The sequence below is a fragment of the Oncorhynchus gorbuscha genome, linkage group LG07 (assembly GCF_021184085.1).
Source record: "Oncorhynchus gorbuscha isolate QuinsamMale2020 ecotype Even-year linkage group LG07, OgorEven_v1.0, whole genome shotgun sequence".
NCBI lineage: Eukaryota > Metazoa > Chordata > Actinopteri > Salmoniformes > Salmonidae > Oncorhynchus > Oncorhynchus gorbuscha.
Window position 1 is genome coordinate 53,862,494 of NC_060179.1, and position 17,020 is coordinate 53,879,513.

General features: G+C 39.9%; 3 protein-coding genes across 4 annotated transcripts; 1 reads left to right on the forward strand and 2 right to left on the reverse strand.

Annotated features, from left to right (window-relative positions):
* The first annotated feature begins 6,339 nt into the window (after window positions 1–6,339).
* Window positions 6,340–10,544, forward strand: LOC124040021 (ankyrin repeat domain-containing protein 1-like). The gene is made up of 9 exons (XM_046356727.1): window positions 6,340–6,452; window positions 7,006–7,155; window positions 7,454–7,582; window positions 7,735–7,842; window positions 7,957–8,055; window positions 8,212–8,310; window positions 8,402–8,500; window positions 8,688–8,786; window positions 9,796–10,544. Exons 1-9 carry the CDS (start codon window positions 6,420–6,422, stop codon window positions 9,892–9,894), a joined length of 915 nt encoding a protein of 304 aa, XP_046212683.1. The 5' UTR covers window positions 6,340–6,419; the 3' UTR covers window positions 9,895–10,544.
* On the reverse strand, window positions 9,580–14,201 carry LOC124040022 (ribonuclease P protein subunit p30-like). 2 transcript variants are annotated; one of them, XM_046356728.1, is made up of 11 exons: window positions 14,103–14,201; window positions 13,861–13,916; window positions 13,696–13,752; window positions 12,157–12,222; window positions 11,991–12,059; window positions 11,788–11,877; window positions 11,577–11,693; window positions 11,447–11,476; window positions 11,300–11,337; window positions 11,112–11,191; window positions 9,580–10,867 (listed from the first exon to the last, which is right to left on the reverse strand). In XM_046356728.1, the coding sequence occupies exons 1-11, from the start codon at window positions 14,182–14,184 to the stop codon at window positions 10,746–10,748; spliced, it is 807 nt and encodes a 268-aa protein (XP_046212684.1). In that variant the 5' UTR covers window positions 14,185–14,201; the 3' UTR covers window positions 9,580–10,745. The 2 variants fall into 2 exon arrangements, with proteins under 2 accessions (XP_046212684.1, XP_046212685.1); XM_046356729.1 differs by lacking the exon at window positions 11,300–11,337 and having other exon boundaries at window positions 10,776–10,867.
* Window positions 14,202–14,341: 140 nt separating this feature from the next.
* On the reverse strand, window positions 14,342–16,884 carry rpp30 (ribonuclease P/MRP 30 subunit). Its single transcript, XM_046356730.1, has 11 exons — window positions 16,748–16,884; window positions 16,401–16,456; window positions 16,257–16,313; window positions 16,076–16,141; window positions 15,910–15,978; window positions 15,706–15,795; window positions 15,451–15,567; window positions 15,326–15,355; window positions 15,190–15,227; window positions 14,990–15,069; window positions 14,342–14,623 (listed from the first exon to the last, which is right to left on the reverse strand). Exons 1-11 carry the CDS (start codon window positions 16,827–16,829, stop codon window positions 14,499–14,501), a joined length of 810 nt encoding a protein of 269 aa, XP_046212686.1. The 5' UTR covers window positions 16,830–16,884; the 3' UTR covers window positions 14,342–14,498.
* Window positions 16,885–17,020: the final 136 nt, after the last annotated feature.

Below are 17,020 nucleotides of genomic sequence, written 5' to 3' on the forward strand. Positions count from 1 at the left end.
ATGAAAATAAATAGCTTAAATGTAAACAGCAAGAATTTTGGAAAGATGTGCTCCAACCAGGTGGTTGATATGTCAGCAAAAAGTATAGTGAACTCTTGAATAGGGTATGCGGGTGTGTAAGGCAGTGGTGGTCGGTGCCGTTTAAGAGGGAGGATGATTTTTTTTTTCATGAGCATGGCCTTATTTCTATTACAGCATATTGGATGACTGGCATTCATATTCACCCAGTTCAATGTAACAGAGATAGGGTTAGGCTACTACATGATACTCAAATATTCCCTATACCCATCATGAGGTTGCTACAACCTAGCGTAAGATCGGAGGTTTACAACATAGGTGCACACATAGGTGCACACACAAAGATTTGAGGTGACGGACAGCGACACCTTCCATATCGCCTTGCACACTCTTGCATGCATCTAGCTGATCTAGAGTGTAATCTTTAGTCCAACAGTTGCAAACAAGAATTTCTATTGGACAAATTCAGGCATGTTTATCCCGGTTCATTCAATTTGCTTCCGTTTTTCAACAAAATCGGCTAAATAAATACAGCCCTGATCACACATAAACACAGTTGACTTTCATAGCAGCCTCATTGTATTCCTTCTCCCATTTATGCGCTCACCTCCTCTCACCATTTCCCTTCGCTTGTGGACTTCAATGCACAACACATTAGCTGTATATGACCAGGTCGAAAACAAAGCCAAACCATATCATAACTGCTACACACATCCTACATCGTTGTCACCATATTACCTAAAGTAACATCATAGTCAACATAGCTAATATAACTAACTTGTTAGTAAACCCGCTACAATCATGCAGTATCGTTACAGTGTACATTCAATAAGCAGTTTAGTACTTAAAACGGCGAGCCCAAGTGGCAATACATTTGTAAAACCAAAAGCTTATCTTGACTTGGAAGAGTTCCAGTGTTGTGTTGTATAGTCATCGCCAGCTACCTAATAAATCATCCCTCTGTTTGAGCATGGTGGTTGAGTAGGCTAAGCTAGCTAGCTAAGTAAGTGAAATTGAAAGTGATAAGAATTATGAAATCTCTCTCTCTGTCACTCTCATGCTTCTCTTTCCTTTTGGAAGAAATTCATTTGTTCAAAACTGTTCAACTATTGTCTTTCTCTCTCTTTGAGTCAATTACTCACCACATGTTATACACTGCAGTGCTAGCTAGCTATAGCTTATCAAATAAAAGCAAAGTTTAATTATCACGTGCTCCAAATACAACAGGTGTAGACCTTACAGTGAAATGCTTACTTACAGGCTCTAACCAATGGTGCGGGGAAAAAGGTATGTGTGTGTGTGTGTGTGTGTGTGTGTGTGTGTGTGTGTGTGTGTGTGTGTGTGTGTGTGTGTGTGTGTGTGTGTGTGTGTGTGTGTGTGTGTGTGTGTGTGTGTGTGTGTGTGTGTGTGTGTGTGTGTGTGTGTGTGTGTGTGTGTGTGTGTGTGTGTGTGTGTGTGTGTGTGTGTGTGTGTGTGTGTGTGTGTGTGTGTGTGTGTGTGTGTGTGTGTGTGTGTAGGTAAGTAAAGAAATAAAACAACAGTAGAAAGACATTTGAAAAAATAATAGCAAGGCTATATACAGACACGTGTTAGTCAGGCTTATTGAGGTAGTATGTACATGAATGTATAGTTAAAGTGACTATGCATATAAGATAAACAGAGAGTAGCAGCAGCGTAAAAGAGGGGTTGGGGGGGCACACAAGACTTGGGACTCCGGTACCGCTTGCCATGCGGTAGTAGAGAGAACAGTCTATGACTTGGGTAGCTGGGGTCTTTGACAATTTTTAGGGCCTTCCTCTGACACCACCTGGTGTAGAGGTCCTGGATGGCAGCCAGCTTTGCCCCAGTGATGTACTGGGCCGTACGCACTACCCTCTGAAGTGCCTTGCAGTCGGAGGCCGAGCAATTGCCGTATCAGGCAGTGATGCAACCGGTCAGGATGCTCTCGATGTTGCAGCTATAGAACATTTTGAGGATTTCAGGACCCATGCCAAATCTTTTTGGTTTCCTGGGGGGGAATAGGCTTTGTCGTGCCCTCTTCACGACTGTCTTGGTGTGTTTGGACCAATCTAGTATGTTGTTGATGTGGACACCAAGGAATTTGAAGCTCTCAACCTGCTCCACTACAGCCAAGGCGATTAAAATGGGGATGTGCTCGGTCCTCCTTTTCCTGTAGTCCACAATCATCTCCTTTGTCTTGATTACGTTGAGGGAGAGGTTGTTGTCCTTGCACCACAAGGTCAGGTCTCTGACCTCCTCCCTATTGGCTGTCTCATCGTTGTCGGTGATCAGGCCTACCACCTACAGATTTTGTTTTAAAATCTTCTTTTCTTTTCATGAGTCCTCGTGATAGTCTGAGAGGAGGAAAGATGTGCAAGGAGGTAGATCTTGACCCCTGACCAGCACATCATTCAGTAGCACTGGTCTCTGACCTTTGACTTTTTATGTCCACTGTTTTATTTATGTACTATACAACACTCCTGATCCAAAAGTATGCCAACCATGCCAGAGATAGGATTGCCACTTCACCTAAATTTGAATGAACATTACCTCATGATAAATGTCTGGACAATGTGGGACTTTTCATTTCTGAAAACCCAGATGAAAACCTTTTTCAATGGAGATTCTCTATTTGAAGTGCTTGTTAGTCCACGTCGAGTAGGCTTCATCTAGGTCTAAGAAACAAGGCCTGTACATTCTAAATACCATTATCACTATGATGTACCTGTTTAAGCTGGAAGACAGAGCACTGTTTTCTTTTATTTAAAAATGATTAAATTCCCTAAAGAGGGGAAGATTTTACAACTGCACAATTTTTTTACTATAAATTATTTTACCTACAGTCTCAGAGCAAGAGATCTAACTAACCTGGATAAATAAAGGTTGAATAAAGAAAATTAGCTTTTTCTTTTTACAGCTTAGTTACCTTTTTGTCATCGTGAAAGGCTGGATCGGGTTTTTGTTTCGGTTCGGCTGCTTGCTCGTATTCTATTCATGCTGTGGCTCGTGAATTTTACAACTTGACAACATGAAAATATGTTATTCACTTGTATGTTGTCCTGAAACTGTATCTCAGTCCCTGTGTACATAGATGTACAAACTGGATGCAGTCTATCACAGTGCCATCCGTTTTGTCACTAAAGCACCTTATACCACCCACCACTGCGACTTGTATGCTCTAGTCGGCTGGCCCTCACTACATATTCGTCGCCAGACCCACTGGCTCCAGGTCATCTACAAGTCCATGCTAGGTAAAGCTCCGCCTTATCTCAGTTCACTGGTCACGATGGCAATACCCATCCGTAGCACGCGCTCCAGCAGGTGTAGCTCACTGATCATCCCTAAAGCCAACACATCATTTGGCCGCCTTTCGTTCCAGTACTCTGCTGCCTGTGACTGGAACGAATTGCAAAAATCGCTGAAGTTGGAGACTTTTATCTCCCTCACCAACTTCAAACATCAGCTATCCGAGCAGCTAACCGATCGCTGCAGCTGTACATAGTCTATAGGAAAATATCCCACCCATTTTCACCTACCTCATTCCCATACTGTTTTTATACTGTTTTTATTTATTTATTTTTCTGCTCTTTTGCACACCAATATCTCTACCTGTACATGACCATCTGATCATTTATCACTCCAGTGTTAATCTGCAAAATGGTATTATTCGCCTACCTCCTCATGCCTTTTGCACACATTGTATATAGACTGCCCATTTTTTTCTACTGTGTTATTGACTTGTTAATTGTTTATTCCATGTGCAACTCTGTGTTGTCTGTTCACACAGCTATGCTTTATCTTGGCCAGGTCACAGTTGCAAATGAGAACTTGTTCTCAACTAGCCTACCTGGTTAAATAAAGGTGAAATAAAAAAATAAAAAAATGTCCTGTCGTCCTTTTATGTTGATAGCTCACTCCCACCCTGTTCATTTCTTCAGCTACCTTCAGATTCAATTCCTCAAAGATTTGTTTCTTCAAGTCCTTTTTTTGCTGTAACAAAAACAGTATGTCACTGTGTTTAAAAAGAGAATAAAATAATTTTAAAAATGTAAAAAGATTGAAGGTAGTGTGAGAAATGCTAAAACTAGAACAACATGCCTCATAAAATGTTATCCTATGATACCACGGTATACCACGGTATGAACTAAGCTGAGGATGGAGGTAAGCAGGAGTGACGTATATCACGGTTGTTCTAGCGTGAGAGATACAGTGATGAGGGAGGGATGTGATTGGGTGGAGGTATCAGACAAGTTGTAAAGCAGTGTTTTAAAGTGGGCCAACCTCCCCGCAGGAGTAAGATATTGACCTGAGCACAAGAGATCCAGCCCCCCTCACCTGTCAATATTGGGATGAACTGAGAAAATACAATCAGGTAGAGACCCTGGTATGGACGACTAGAGGCCATGGATCCTGCCACTGCAGACAATGTAAATATACTGTATTCATATATCCTCATATATGCTGTTGAATAATCAAACAACTTTGACAATAACAATGTGCAATGTTGGTTTTGATACAATGATAAATTATGTAAAGGTGCTCAACAGTAGCTATGCAGGGTTTGGTATACACATGCATTTGGCCACTTAAGAATATCTACTGTATTCCAACTGTAATAAAAGATTGATACTGATAATATCCATGGTACTCATTGAAAGCATGTTGAACTTTAACCTTTTGGATGTTTTAATACATGCTTTTCAGTGTTTTGTTGGTCTTTGTTTTTTTCTAGCTTGGTGAAATATTATGGTAAAAGCGTCAATCAGGCTGGTTCCACCAGGATAGTTTTTTTCATCATCCTGTGTGCAATTAAACTACAAAATAGTGCAGATATTTCTTAAGTTCCATTTGTTTTGAAATAATGTTGCTTTGTGAAACATCTGAACATTTATGGAATGGATGTTTTATTTATGAATTGAAACCATTATCATGATTATTATAATAGTAATCCAATTGGTTTGTCTTCTACAGTATATTACATTTTGTTGCATTGTGAAGTATGGTATGTTTAATGCTCAGAGAGCAATTGAGGTGCAACCATGGATGCTGTGTAGACACGTGTAATTAAACAATGCTCTCATAACAAGATAGACTACTCAACAGCCACTTTTTTTCTCTCATCATTTTCACTATGATTGATTACGATTCACTGCGATTTTTAGAATAAAAATGTTCCCAATCATGGAATCTCACTTCTGTGAAAAGTGAAATCATTATACGCCTACTGCACCATGTTTAAGGAAATAAAATGTAGTGTATTTTTGGGAGCAAGCAAATAAAAATGGAAAAAGGTGATAAAGATCTGTCTGTCTTTCTAAATGAATGTGATACGTAAGTGGAATGGTATGGCCTTTCCAGACATCGTCAAGGTCCTAATAAAGTAAGCTCTTCGATGTCAGGGCGAGAGACAGCATATCAATATAGGTGTAATGGTTACATCTTAATGTCCTGTGTCATTGAAATATTACTCAAGACATGCCCGAATACTGCGCCACCCACATTGCTAAAAATAGCATTTATGGTGTTATCTACCAATTGGACATGGAAATAAGGTGATTTGTCCTTTGTAACTATAAAAAATCTGCTGTTTCATTTGTTCATTTTGAGCTCTACAGCTTAGTGTGTACTCTTTTAAGAAAAACAACAGCTGTCAAACATGTGTAAAGATTATTTATCACCGGCTCCAATAAAAATAGTGTCAGATAGTAATGGTTTTATTGCCCAATGTAAGCAATGCAGAGACAGAAACCGAAGAAGATGAAAACAAGGCATAAAATGCAATCAGTCAGTAACCCAACTGAGGAACAAACAACCACTTATATCAGATGGTACATCATTTGTCACGGGTAGTAGAATACAGAACACAAGTCAATGATTTGTATAAATAGACATTTGGATGCTGTAAGCCTACTAAGTAATCTCTTCCTGTCCTGTCTGTGTCGCAGTTGAGGAATGTAGTTAGGTTCTATGCGGCAGAGGCTACAGGGCCCAGGGCCAGCTGTCGGTGAGAAGTGTAGGAGAGGGGAGTGGAGGGCCATTACATGGCTGGAGCCTTTGGTCATCGTGCATGGCGGCATGGAGTCATAGAGTTAGTGCCACTCAGATTTCACCTACTGACTGACTGGAGGCGATGGCAGCCAAATGCATCTCACTCACTCCCGTGGATTTCTCAGCTCACCCCTTCCTTCTTCCCTCACCCCTTCCTTCTCTGCCAGCCAGGCCGTGACAGGAAACCTTGCCCTGTGGCGGGGGCAGGCGAGTCACCCAGGCTAGAACATGATCTCATTCCTTGCCGGCTCCAAACACATATAAAATGTTGAACCGAGGCCTGCAACCGTGGAGCACAGACAGTTGACACTGGTCATTGACTGGAGATTTGAGCTACCACATATACTTGACAAATGATGATGGGTATTCTACGAGTACAAGAGCTGGTAGGTCTTTACGTCTTTATCTCTTTTTCAAAATCCAGAGGCTTTCATTGTGGATTCCACAGAATAACCACAGTTGCAAATAATAGAGGGTTGAAATGAGGATTTCAGGTGTTGAACTATGTTCACAGCTTTCATGATGATTAGCTGACACCTCAACAAACCTTTGAGATGAATATGAATTTCCACAGCCACAGTTTGAGAACGGTTATTACACCAAGACTGAAATTCTTCTTTACACCCGCTGCTGCTTGTCTTGCACTTACTCCTTTTTAAATTGTATTTATTTAACTAGGCAAGTCAGTTAAGAACAAATTCTTATTTACAATGATGGCCTAGGAACAGTGGGTTAACTGCCTTGTTCAGAATGACTGATTTTTACCTTGTCAGCTCAGGGAATCGATCTAGCAACCTTTCGGTTACTGGCCCAACGCTCTAACCACTAGGCTACCTGCTGCCCTTCTATCACAGACGCCAATGTGCATGGGAGCACAGGACAAACAGAATTGTCTCAGTTGCTCACATATTCCTAATAGTCTTGTTTTTCTTATTCAAGGTTTCCGACAAGAAATGTGAGGGCAAAGAATCCAGAGATGTGCAGTCTTCAGAGGGAGAATACGAGACATCCATCAACCGGGAGAAACAAGAGGACCTGAGATCTCACAAGGACAGCCTGGCTGACACCGATGCCCCCATGAATTTAAATGTAAGTCAAATACTCTCTTAGCGTCGTTAGTACAATGCCAGCGAACCTGTTAAGTGTTTCAGACCTAATGATTATGTGTTGAATAGACAGACATAAGGTTTTGCAGTTGGAATCTTGGTTGGGCAACTGTCTGAATTTGCTGTAGTAGCTATGACACTAACTTCAAATAAATCTGAAATCAAAAAGTGTAATCACAGATTACAATCATGGCTCCAAGCGTTTAATCCTCAATTGGGAAGCCGTTTTATAGAAGTGCAAAATGTATAATATCTCTCTATTTGAAATGTTTGGTTGGCAGGTAGACAAATCTGGCCATCTGCGGTTAGAGACAATTGATGACCTCCAGATTATGCTGCAACTGAGGAAGTCGAGAAAGAGAGCGAGAAGAGTACAAGTTCGCAAGCCACCACCCGCACCCGAGACTGTGGTAAGACAGGCCTACTAGCTGAGTAGGGTGATAAGGTATCTAATTTGAGACATAGGAATAGAGGCAATTTACTTCCAAGATTTGACCCTTCATAAGACAAATGATTACTAAGTAACTGCTACGTTCAGCTAAGTCACCTTCTCTCTTTCCAGCCTTACTATGTGGATGAGGTGGACTTTTTCAAGGCCTGCGAGGAGAACAAACTGCCATTGATCGAGAGGTATCTGGAAAAATCAGGAGACGTCAATGCTTGTGACAATGTGAGTGTTTAGATGATACCAAACCAACCTGAAGTTTGCCAACGCACCTCAGCTGTGTCATCACGTGTGGTGTGTGTTGTAATGCAATGTGTCCTGCTTCCTCTGCCTTTACAGTTCAGACGTACAGGCCTGCACAGAGCTTGCACACAGGGACATGTGGTCATTGTGAAGAGGCTACTGGAGGCTGGGGCTTTAATTGAGAACAAAGACAAGGTACTTTAAAAAGAAGAACTCCAAATAACTGCAGGTCCACGGGAGCCAAGCTCTTGGCAATATATTGCACAGTCTTTGATCCTATACTGTAAAATCATTTGGAGTGTTGATGAGAAAGGAATAGATAAAAACAAGGTATTGCTTGTCGATCTTTAGCTGGATACCACTGCTGTCCATTGTGCCTGCCGAGGAGGAAGCATGCTTGTGTTAGAAGTGCTGCTCAACCACGATGGCAGCTTCTCTGCCAGGGATAAGGTAAGCCTACAGAACACTCAGCTAGCAATCCGGACTCTGATCTGAGAATATGTTCATGTGATTTACCCTTAAATGTTTCTGTGTCCCTAAGCTACGCAGCACTCCCCTTCACGTTGCAGTGAGAACCGGACACTATGAATGCGCTGAACATCTCGTCCACTGTGGAGCGGACATCAATGCCAAAGACAGAGTGAGCTATTCTTATTCAGTATAGGAATTCATTTTTTATTTTACCTTTAACTAGGCAATTCAGTTAAGAATAAATGTTTATTTAAACCTTTGCTCTGATAGACAGTATAAACACCTTCAAATTTAATCAGAAATATAATATAAACACCAATGTGTCTTTAACTATAAGAGGTTTTATATTCACACAGGAAGGAGATACCCCCATGCACGATGCAGTAAGACTGAACAGATTCAAAATCATCCATCTACTTCTGCTTCATGGAGCCAATCCAAAACTCAAGAATTGCGTAAGTTCTTGACTAACATGGCCAGCAAACTTGTTACCTCAATCTATCACAGTATATAATATTTTGTTTGAATAGCACAATGATTTAAAAATGACTTATTTGCTCGTTTACATGTATCATGTATTCAGAGAATCAAATTAGTGATAGCTGCAAAAATCTCTGAAGCTGGACTCACATCTCCCTCACTAGCTTTAAGCACCAGCTGTCAGAGCAGCTCACAGATCACTGCACCTGTACATAGCCCATCTGTAAACAGCCCATCTATAAACAGCCCATCTATCTACCTACCTCATCCCCATACTGTATTTATCTTGCTCCTTTGCACCCCAGTATCTCTACATCTACCATTCCAGTGTTTAATTGCTATATTGTAATTACTTCCCCATCACGGCCTATTTATTGCCTTAACTTACCTCATTTGCACTCACTGTATATAGACTTTTTGTTTTCTTTTGTTCTACTGTGTTATTGACTGTATGTTTTGTTTACTCCATGTGTAACTCTGTGTTGTTGTGTGTCGAATTGCTATGCTTTCTCTTGGCCAGGTCGCAGTTGCAAATGAGAACTTGTTCTCAACTAGCCTACCTGGTTAAATAAAGGTGAAATAAATCAAATAAAAAAATAGTAAAGGTGACAGGATTGATACATAACCACAGTGCCATCTTGTGGTGATACATACGATTGCACTTGAGTACATGTTTTTTTAATTGAACCTTTATTTAACTAGCCGAGTCGGTTAAGAACAAACTCTTATTTACAATGACGGCCTATCCCAGCCATCTGCGCCCTACGGGACTCCCAATCACGGCCAGATGTGATGCAGCCTGGATTCAAACCAGGGACTGCAGTGACGCCTCTCGCACTGAGATGCAGTGCCTTGCACCACTCGGGAGCAAAATAAATAAGGCCCTTCACATTTTTTGTCATCTAGCAGAAGCCCATACCTAGAGCAATTTAGGAAAACATATGATTGAAATATTTAATATATCTTTGTTTTTCTCCAAAACAGGAGGGGAAGTCACCATTGGATAGCACTCTGGAGTGGCAGAGTGGGGCTAAATCCATTCTCAGCAACTTCAAGGATGATGCAAAAACTCCAGTCAAGTAAAGTCCAGTTCAGTTCAATTGCATTTTAAACAGGTCTCAAACTCAGAATAAGTAGATACAAGAAAATGCTAACCCAGTTCCTTTGTGGAGAGACTAACTTTCACAACTACTCAGTTGATTATGGCGATACAGCTTCCAAGGTTTCATTAAACGGAGGCTGACTTCAAGACTGAAAGTCATTTCTTGCTAACCTGCAGAAGTTTGGGGTGACAAAATGAAGTAACTTTGCATTTGCTTGTAAGGATGTTTGTTTCTTTATAGGCAGCTTATTGGAGGTCAGAGATGCTCAAGAAGGTTGAAAAGGTTGACAAATAACTATATGGGGGAAAGAGAAAGTTTGGAATTTGTAGTTGTGACTTGACTTATGACATCAGCATGACTATAATATGCATTCAGTTACATACTAAATTGTAGTTTAATTGTTGAAAAAAATATTTTGAATACATTCTTCATTTCTCTTTAATATAAAATGACAGTGAGCTGGTGGCTTCAAACTGATTTTGTGCTAGTCAGTGAGAACACAGGATTTTAAAACGCTTGTGTGATTCTAAAGCACTTCCTGAAGTCATTTTAATTGTTCTACTACATGTTTACCTTTAGCATTTTGCTTGTCATTTTACATTACGTTTTGAAATAAACAGTATTGCCGTTGTCATCCGAATGTTTGCTTTGTCTAAAAGGAACAAGCATCGTCATTGTTGCTAATACATGACAAACTATACGACCACTGAGCAGTTACTAGAAAACGGTCACATTTCCACAAATAAGGATATTCATAAAAGTACATTTACATAAACACATTCTCTATCCATAAAGAAAAAAAGTATTACAATTCAAACAAGTTATTACATTCTACTGTGCCATCTCAATGTTAGCCCTCTTTGACACTGGAACATCCTCTTTCTCCTGTCTCTCAGTCAAAGGCTGCTCATTCTTCATAGAGTGTACTATCCCCAAGGCAGTCTTTCTCGTTTCTGTAATGACAACACTGTATATTCATTGATTTTTCTTGTGCCACAAACATGGCTTTGAGAATGATAAGACAAGTAATAAATGTAGTTCAATGACACTGTTACATGATAATAACACTCACATTCCATGGATAGGCTACTCTCACTTGGCCTTTTAACCAAGTGTACATACCTGCCTGGCATATAACATTTTACAAAATGTAGTCATTCAACTGCTCCAGCAATGTGTAAATGGCAGTATATGTACCTCCATGTAAGTGGACAGCTCGACAGTTGGTTGAGATCGCAGCTTTGCCATCTTCTTCCGACAGGCCAAACAATAGGCCCCTGGACACCATTCAGGATAATAGCAGTGACACAGTTTGGCCTCATCACACCTGCATATAGTCTATATGTAGTACTGTACTAGGTAGGTAATGTTTTAAGAGAGGATACAAATTGGCAATGTCATAGGGTCCTCTCAACTCAAGGGGCTGATTGAACAAAACACACATTTACAGTGGTATGGTTAATTTAAGTAAGATGTTAAAACCGGTATGTTCAATGCTCATGGTATGAATGGTATCCAAGTGGGTAATATACCTTTTCTGCCCCACTGGTCACAATTACGTTCTGTTAAAAAAACAAAAAACATTGCTGTTACACAGACTGTGTGAAAATGGCAGGTTGAATGACAGGTGAAGTGAAGTTGAACCATATTGGGTCTATTTACCTTGCCTTTGCACGCCTCCATGAGATTTAGAGCATTTGCGATGGTGTGTCTTCTCATGGTGGAGTCTCGGATTGCAGGTGTGTAACGTACCTCATAAAACACACCCCTTTCAATTGCCTGAAACAAGCACAACTTGCATTACCACCTGTACATTACTTGGAAATGGCCAAGCAATCTCTTCATTCAAATACACAGAGAGCAATAGTCTCACCCCATTGACTAAAGATCTCTTGAAAAAAAAGGGCTGTTTTTCTGTCGCTGCTACACAGATGATGTCAATAGTAAATTCCATGCAGGCTGCCTATTGAAACAAAGAGAAGACCAACACAAGCAGAATGTCATCCATACATTGCCAGGGTAGTCAACAATAATAGAGTACTTATTGTTGACGGCGGTGAAAAAAAAAGTACTTACATGAAACAACTTCTCCGTTTTAGGATAGGCAGCCACTAAGTCATAGGCTTTGTACTCTCTTAATGGTTTCTGGGAAAGGATCAATTACATTAGTCCCATTTCACAAATTAAGCAATATGAATACTGTCAGCAAAATGCTGAAACTTCTACTGTGTATTGGACTTACAAAGTGTGCTGCCCTTGAGGCCACAACTGTCAGTCCGTTCAACACCTTGATTGGTCTGGATTTACCCTGTACAAAATCAGGGGGACATAATGCCTTCAGAAAAGTATTCATACCCCTTGACTTATTCCAGTGTGTTATAGCCTGAAATCAAAATTGATTTAAACATTTTTTTTTTAATTATCTCGCATCCATCTACACACAATAGCAGCCCGTAAATACAAGATGAAAACATGTTTCTATAATTTTTTGAAATGAAATGTCTCATTTACAAATGTGTAGACGCACATTTGGCAGCGATTACAGCTGTGCGTCTTTCTGGGTAAGTCTCTAAGAGCTTTGCACACCTGGATAGTACAATATTTGCACATTATTCTTTTAAAAATTCTTCAAGCGCTGTCAAGTTGGTTGTTGATCATTGCTAGACAGCTATTTTCAAGTCTTGCCAATGTGTTTACAGTTATTGTTCTGCTGAAAGGTGAATTTGTCTCCCAGAGTCTGTTGGAAAGAGGACAATTAGGTTATCCTTTAAGCATGTGCTTAGCTATATTCCTTTTATTTTTAATCGCAAAACACTCCCTAGTCCTTGCCGATGACAAGCATACCCATACCATGATGCGGCCACCATCATGCTTGAAAATATGAAGAGTGGTACTCAGTGATGTGTTGTTTGCACCAAACATAACGTGTTATATTCAGGACATAAAGTACAATTCTTGCAGTTATACTTATTGCAAATAGGATGCATGTTTTGTAACATTTGTATTCCTTCTTTTCACTCTGTCATTTAGGTTAGTATTGTGGAGTCACTACAATGTTGATCCATCCTCAGTTTTCACCGATCACAGCCATTAAACTCAAATGGTGTTAAAGTCACCATTGGCCTCATGGTGGAATCTCTGAGAGGTTGCTTCCTCTCTGGCAACTGAGTTAGGAAGGATGCCTGTATCTTGTAGTGACTGGGTGATTGATACACCAGCGAAAATGTAATAGTAACTTCACCGTGCTCAACAGGATATTCAATGTCAGTTTATTTTTTTTAACTCATCTACCAATAGGTGCCCTTCTTTGCAAGGCATTAAAAAAGCCCCCCTGGTCTTAGTGGTTGAATCAGTTTGAAATTGCCTGCTCGACTGAGGAACTTTACAGATAAATGTGTGGGGTACAGAGATGAGGTAGTCATTCAAAAATCATGTTAAACGATATTATTGCAACTTGTGAATTGTTAAGCAAATGTTTACTCCTGAACTTATTTAGGCCTGCCATAAAAGGGTTGAATACTCAAGACATTTCCACTTTTCATGTTCTTTTTGTACAAATTGTGAAAAACAAATTCACCCTGACATTATGGGGAATTGTGTGTAGGCCAGTGACATCTTTTTAATCCGTTTCAAATTCAAGCAGCAAAACAACAAAATGTGTAAAACGTCAACGGGTGTGAATACTTTCTGAACGCACTGTAATTATCCCAAGGCATGGATAAATGGGATAGCTAGCTTCAATATGACATAATGTAGCAACATTATTACTACACCACATTACCTGCACTATGGGAAATGTTTCAAACAGCTCGGAGACACACTTCGGTTTGCCAATTTCCTGTAAACACGCGCAAACAAAAAGGGTGAAATTTCAATCAATGGGATATGTACAAGGAAAGCCCTCAACTTCATGATTAGCCATAACAGTGTACAATCAGTAGCCTACCTGCTTATTTTGTTCCAAATCAACCACATAATTGATGGCAACTGTGGAGTATCCAACTAAGACATGAAAATATCAATGGAATAGTACAAATCAATCAAGACATAGTTGAGCTAACTGAACAACTATTGTCAGTAATTCCATTGACCCGCACTTGAAGTTAGCAACGAAAGACGATTTAAATATCTTTGAAGTTTGTGCTAGCTAAACAGTTTTGCAAATGTAACAAGATAAAATATAGTTACGATGAGCTGCTGTTTCAATAACACTCTGAAGTCGTTTCTTGTCGGTTGTGTAGATAATATTCAAGTCCATGAACACAGCCATGTTTCCACGTGAGTTGACCCGAAATGCCTTATGGGACAAGAAGTTGTTTTTCTCTCGCATCTGGTTGTTGGATACAACAAGGCAAGCTCTCTGATTGGTTCAGTTATGTATCAGATTATAGTTTAAATGAACTTGAACAAATTGACTTTGAATCCAATACATTTCAAAATTCTCTTTAATATAAAAGAAAATGTCACAAAACAATTGTCTACAAATATGGAGCATGTATCCATAAAAGGCTAATTACATAAACACATTCTCTTTCCATAAATAAACAGTTTCAAAATCAAAACAAGCTACCACTTTACACAGTATTAGCAATCTACAGTCTCAATCTTAGCCCTCTTTGACGCTGGAGCATGCTCTTCCTCCTGTCTCTCAGTCAACGGCTGGTCTTTCTTCATAGTGTGTACGATACCCAAGGCAGTCTTTCTTGTTTCTGTAATGACAACATGGAACATAAATTGGTTCTCTTGTGCCGCTCACAAATATTGATTTGAGACTGATACCCAAGTAATAAATGTAGTTAAATGACACATTGTGTTACAATTGTGTTATAATCACAACGTTCCATGGATGGGCTACTAACTTGCCCTTTAAACCATCGACTCCCTGAGCTGATAAGGTAAAAATCTGTAGTTCTGCCCCTGAACAAGGCAGTTAACCCACTGTTCCCCAGGTAGGCAGTCATTGTAAATAAGAATTTGTTCTTAACTGACTTGCCTAGTTAAATAAAAAAGATACATGGCATGACACAATGTATTAAATTGATCGACAAATGCGTAAAAGAATGCGGCCTATTCACCTCCATGTAAGTGGACAGCTCGACAGTTGGTTGAGATAGCAGCTTTGCCATCTCCTTCTGACAGCCCAAACAGAAGGCCTCTGGACACCATTCAGGATAATAGCAGTAACACGGGTTAACCTCATCACACCTGCATATAGTATGTACCATATTCTAGTAGTCTACATCAAGTAGGTAGGTAATGTTTTATGAAAGGATACAAGTTGGCAATGTCGTAGGGTCCTCTCAACTCAAGGGGCTGAATGAGAGAAAAAAACTGGTTCAAGGTTCATTGCAGAAAGATATTAACATGATTGGTACCTAAGAGGGTAAGACAATATTTCATTTCTATCTTACCTTTTCTGCCCCACTGGTCACAATTACATTCTGTTTGAAAAAAAGAAACATTGCTGTTACACGCACTGTTTGAAAATGGTAGGTGGATTAACAGGTGAACAATAAACCATGAGGAGTTGATATACCTTCCCTTTGCACGTCTCCATGAGACTGATGGCATTTGCGATGGTGTATCTTCTCATGGTGGAGTCTCGAATAGCAGGTGTGTAACTTATCTCAAAGAACACACCTCTTTCAATTGCCTTACACAAGCACAAGTAATATCACGTTTACTACATAAAAAGCATTCAGTCCAACCAAAAGAAACAGGTCGTAGGCAAGTCTTCAAATCACTACAAAGTATGTTGTTAATTCAAATACTGAGAAGTATAGATAATTACCCCGTTTATTGGAGATCTTTTGAAAAAGAAGGGTTGTTTTTCTATCACTGCTACACAGATGATGTCAACATCAAATGTCATGCAGGCTGCCTATTGAAACAAGTTGAAGGCCAAAATTAGCAGAAGGTCATCCTATTATCAACATACATTGTCAGTAGCGGATGGTAATATACAGTGATAATGATCCTGAACAAAAGTACTAACATGAAACAACTTCTCTGTTGTAGGATAGACAGCCACTAAGTCATAGGCTTTGTACTCTGCATTTGGTCTCTGGAAATGAATAGATGTAACGTTAGTTATTTGAAAAAATTGTGCAATATGAATACTGTCAGCAAATGCTCAAACTTCTACAGTATATCAGACTCACAAAGTGTGATGGGTCAGAGGCCACAACTGTCAATCGGTTTAACACCTTGATTGGTCTGGATTTACCCTGTGCAAAAGGAAGGGGATATTACCTATTATTTCCAATGCATGGAGAAACGGGATAGGTAACATCATGAAAAAGTATTACATTATGTATCAACATTATTATTATGCCACATTACCTGCACTATGGGAAATGTATCAAACAGCTCTAAGACACACTTTGGTTTGGCAATTTCCTGTAAACATAAGCAAATACACGTTAAGGGTGAGGAATAGTTCTCTTGACTTCATGAGTCATAAACTGGGAACACTGAGGAGCTTACCTGTTTCTTTTGTTGCAAATCAACAACATAATTGATGGCAACTGTAGAGTATCCAACTGAAACATGAAAACATTAGCTACTTGATAAGCAAATCAATCAAGATATATTGTTGCTCTGGTCCTGCTACATATATGGCTGCCTAGGCTAGAAGTTAGCAAAGACGATTCAGCGAATGTGAAGTTTGGGCTACAGTAGCTAAACAGTTTGCAAATATAAACAAGCTTAAACAGCTATTTGCGTTGAGCTGCTAGCCAGTTAGCCAAGTTGGGAGCCATGGTCTTCTTTACGAGGTTAGTGGAAGCTAAGCTAAACAGTTTTGCAAATGTGAACAAGATAAACATAGTTACGGTGCGCTGCTGTTTCAATAACACTCCGAAGTCGTTTCTTGTCGGTTGTGTAGGTAATATTCAAGTCCATGAACACAGCCATGTTTCCGTGTGTAAAATGTTAAACGTGCATGTGGATGGTGCGTTAACAGAATGCCTTATGGGACATGTTGTAGCCAACAACCGTATGCGGACTACAAGTTCTCTGATTGGTCCAGTTTAAAAATTAGACCGCGGTCAGCTTGTTCAAAAACGAATGGAGAGGACTGTAGCTAGCGACATCAATGTGTCGAT

What these genes read in the sequence shown, in the direction of transcription:
- LOC124040021 (XM_046356727.1), top strand. Translation starts at nt 6,420, where the DNA reads ATGATGATGGGTATTCTACGAGTACAAGAGCTG. An exon ending in CACCCGCACCCGAGACTGTG is followed by an intron (nt 7,583 to 7,734) that starts GTAAGACAGGCC and finishes CTCTCTTTCCAG; the next exon opens with CCTTACTATGTGGATGAGGT. An exon ending in ATCCAAAACTCAAGAATTGC is followed by an intron (nt 8,787 to 9,795) that starts GTAAGTTCTTGA and finishes TCTCCAAAACAG; the next exon opens with GAGGGGAAGTCACCATTGGA.
- LOC124040022 (XM_046356728.1), bottom strand. Translation starts at nt 14,184, where the DNA reads ATGGCTGTGTTCATGGACTTGAATATTATCTACACAACCGACAAGAAA. An exon ending in TATTGAAACAGCAGCTCATC is followed by an intron (nt 13,917 to 14,102) that starts GTAACTATATTT and finishes TTCATGTCTTAG; the next exon opens with TTGGATACTCCACAGTTGCC. An exon ending in CCCTATGACATTGCCAATTT is followed by an intron (nt 11,192 to 11,299) that starts GTATCCTCTCTT and finishes AATGGTGTCCAG; the next exon opens with GGGCCTATTGTTTGGCCTGT.
- rpp30 (XM_046356730.1), bottom strand. Translation starts at nt 16,829, where the DNA reads ATGGCTGTGTTCATGGACTTGAATATTACCTACACAACCGACAAGAAA. An exon ending in ATACATTTCCCATAGTGCAG is followed by an intron (nt 16,142 to 16,256) that starts GTAATGTGGCAT and finishes CCTTTTGCACAG; the next exon opens with GGTAAATCCAGACCAATCAA. An exon ending in TGACCAGTGGGGCAGAAAAG is followed by an intron (nt 15,228 to 15,325) that starts GTAAGATAGAAA and finishes TCTCTCATTCAG; the next exon opens with CCCCTTGAGTTGAGAGGACC.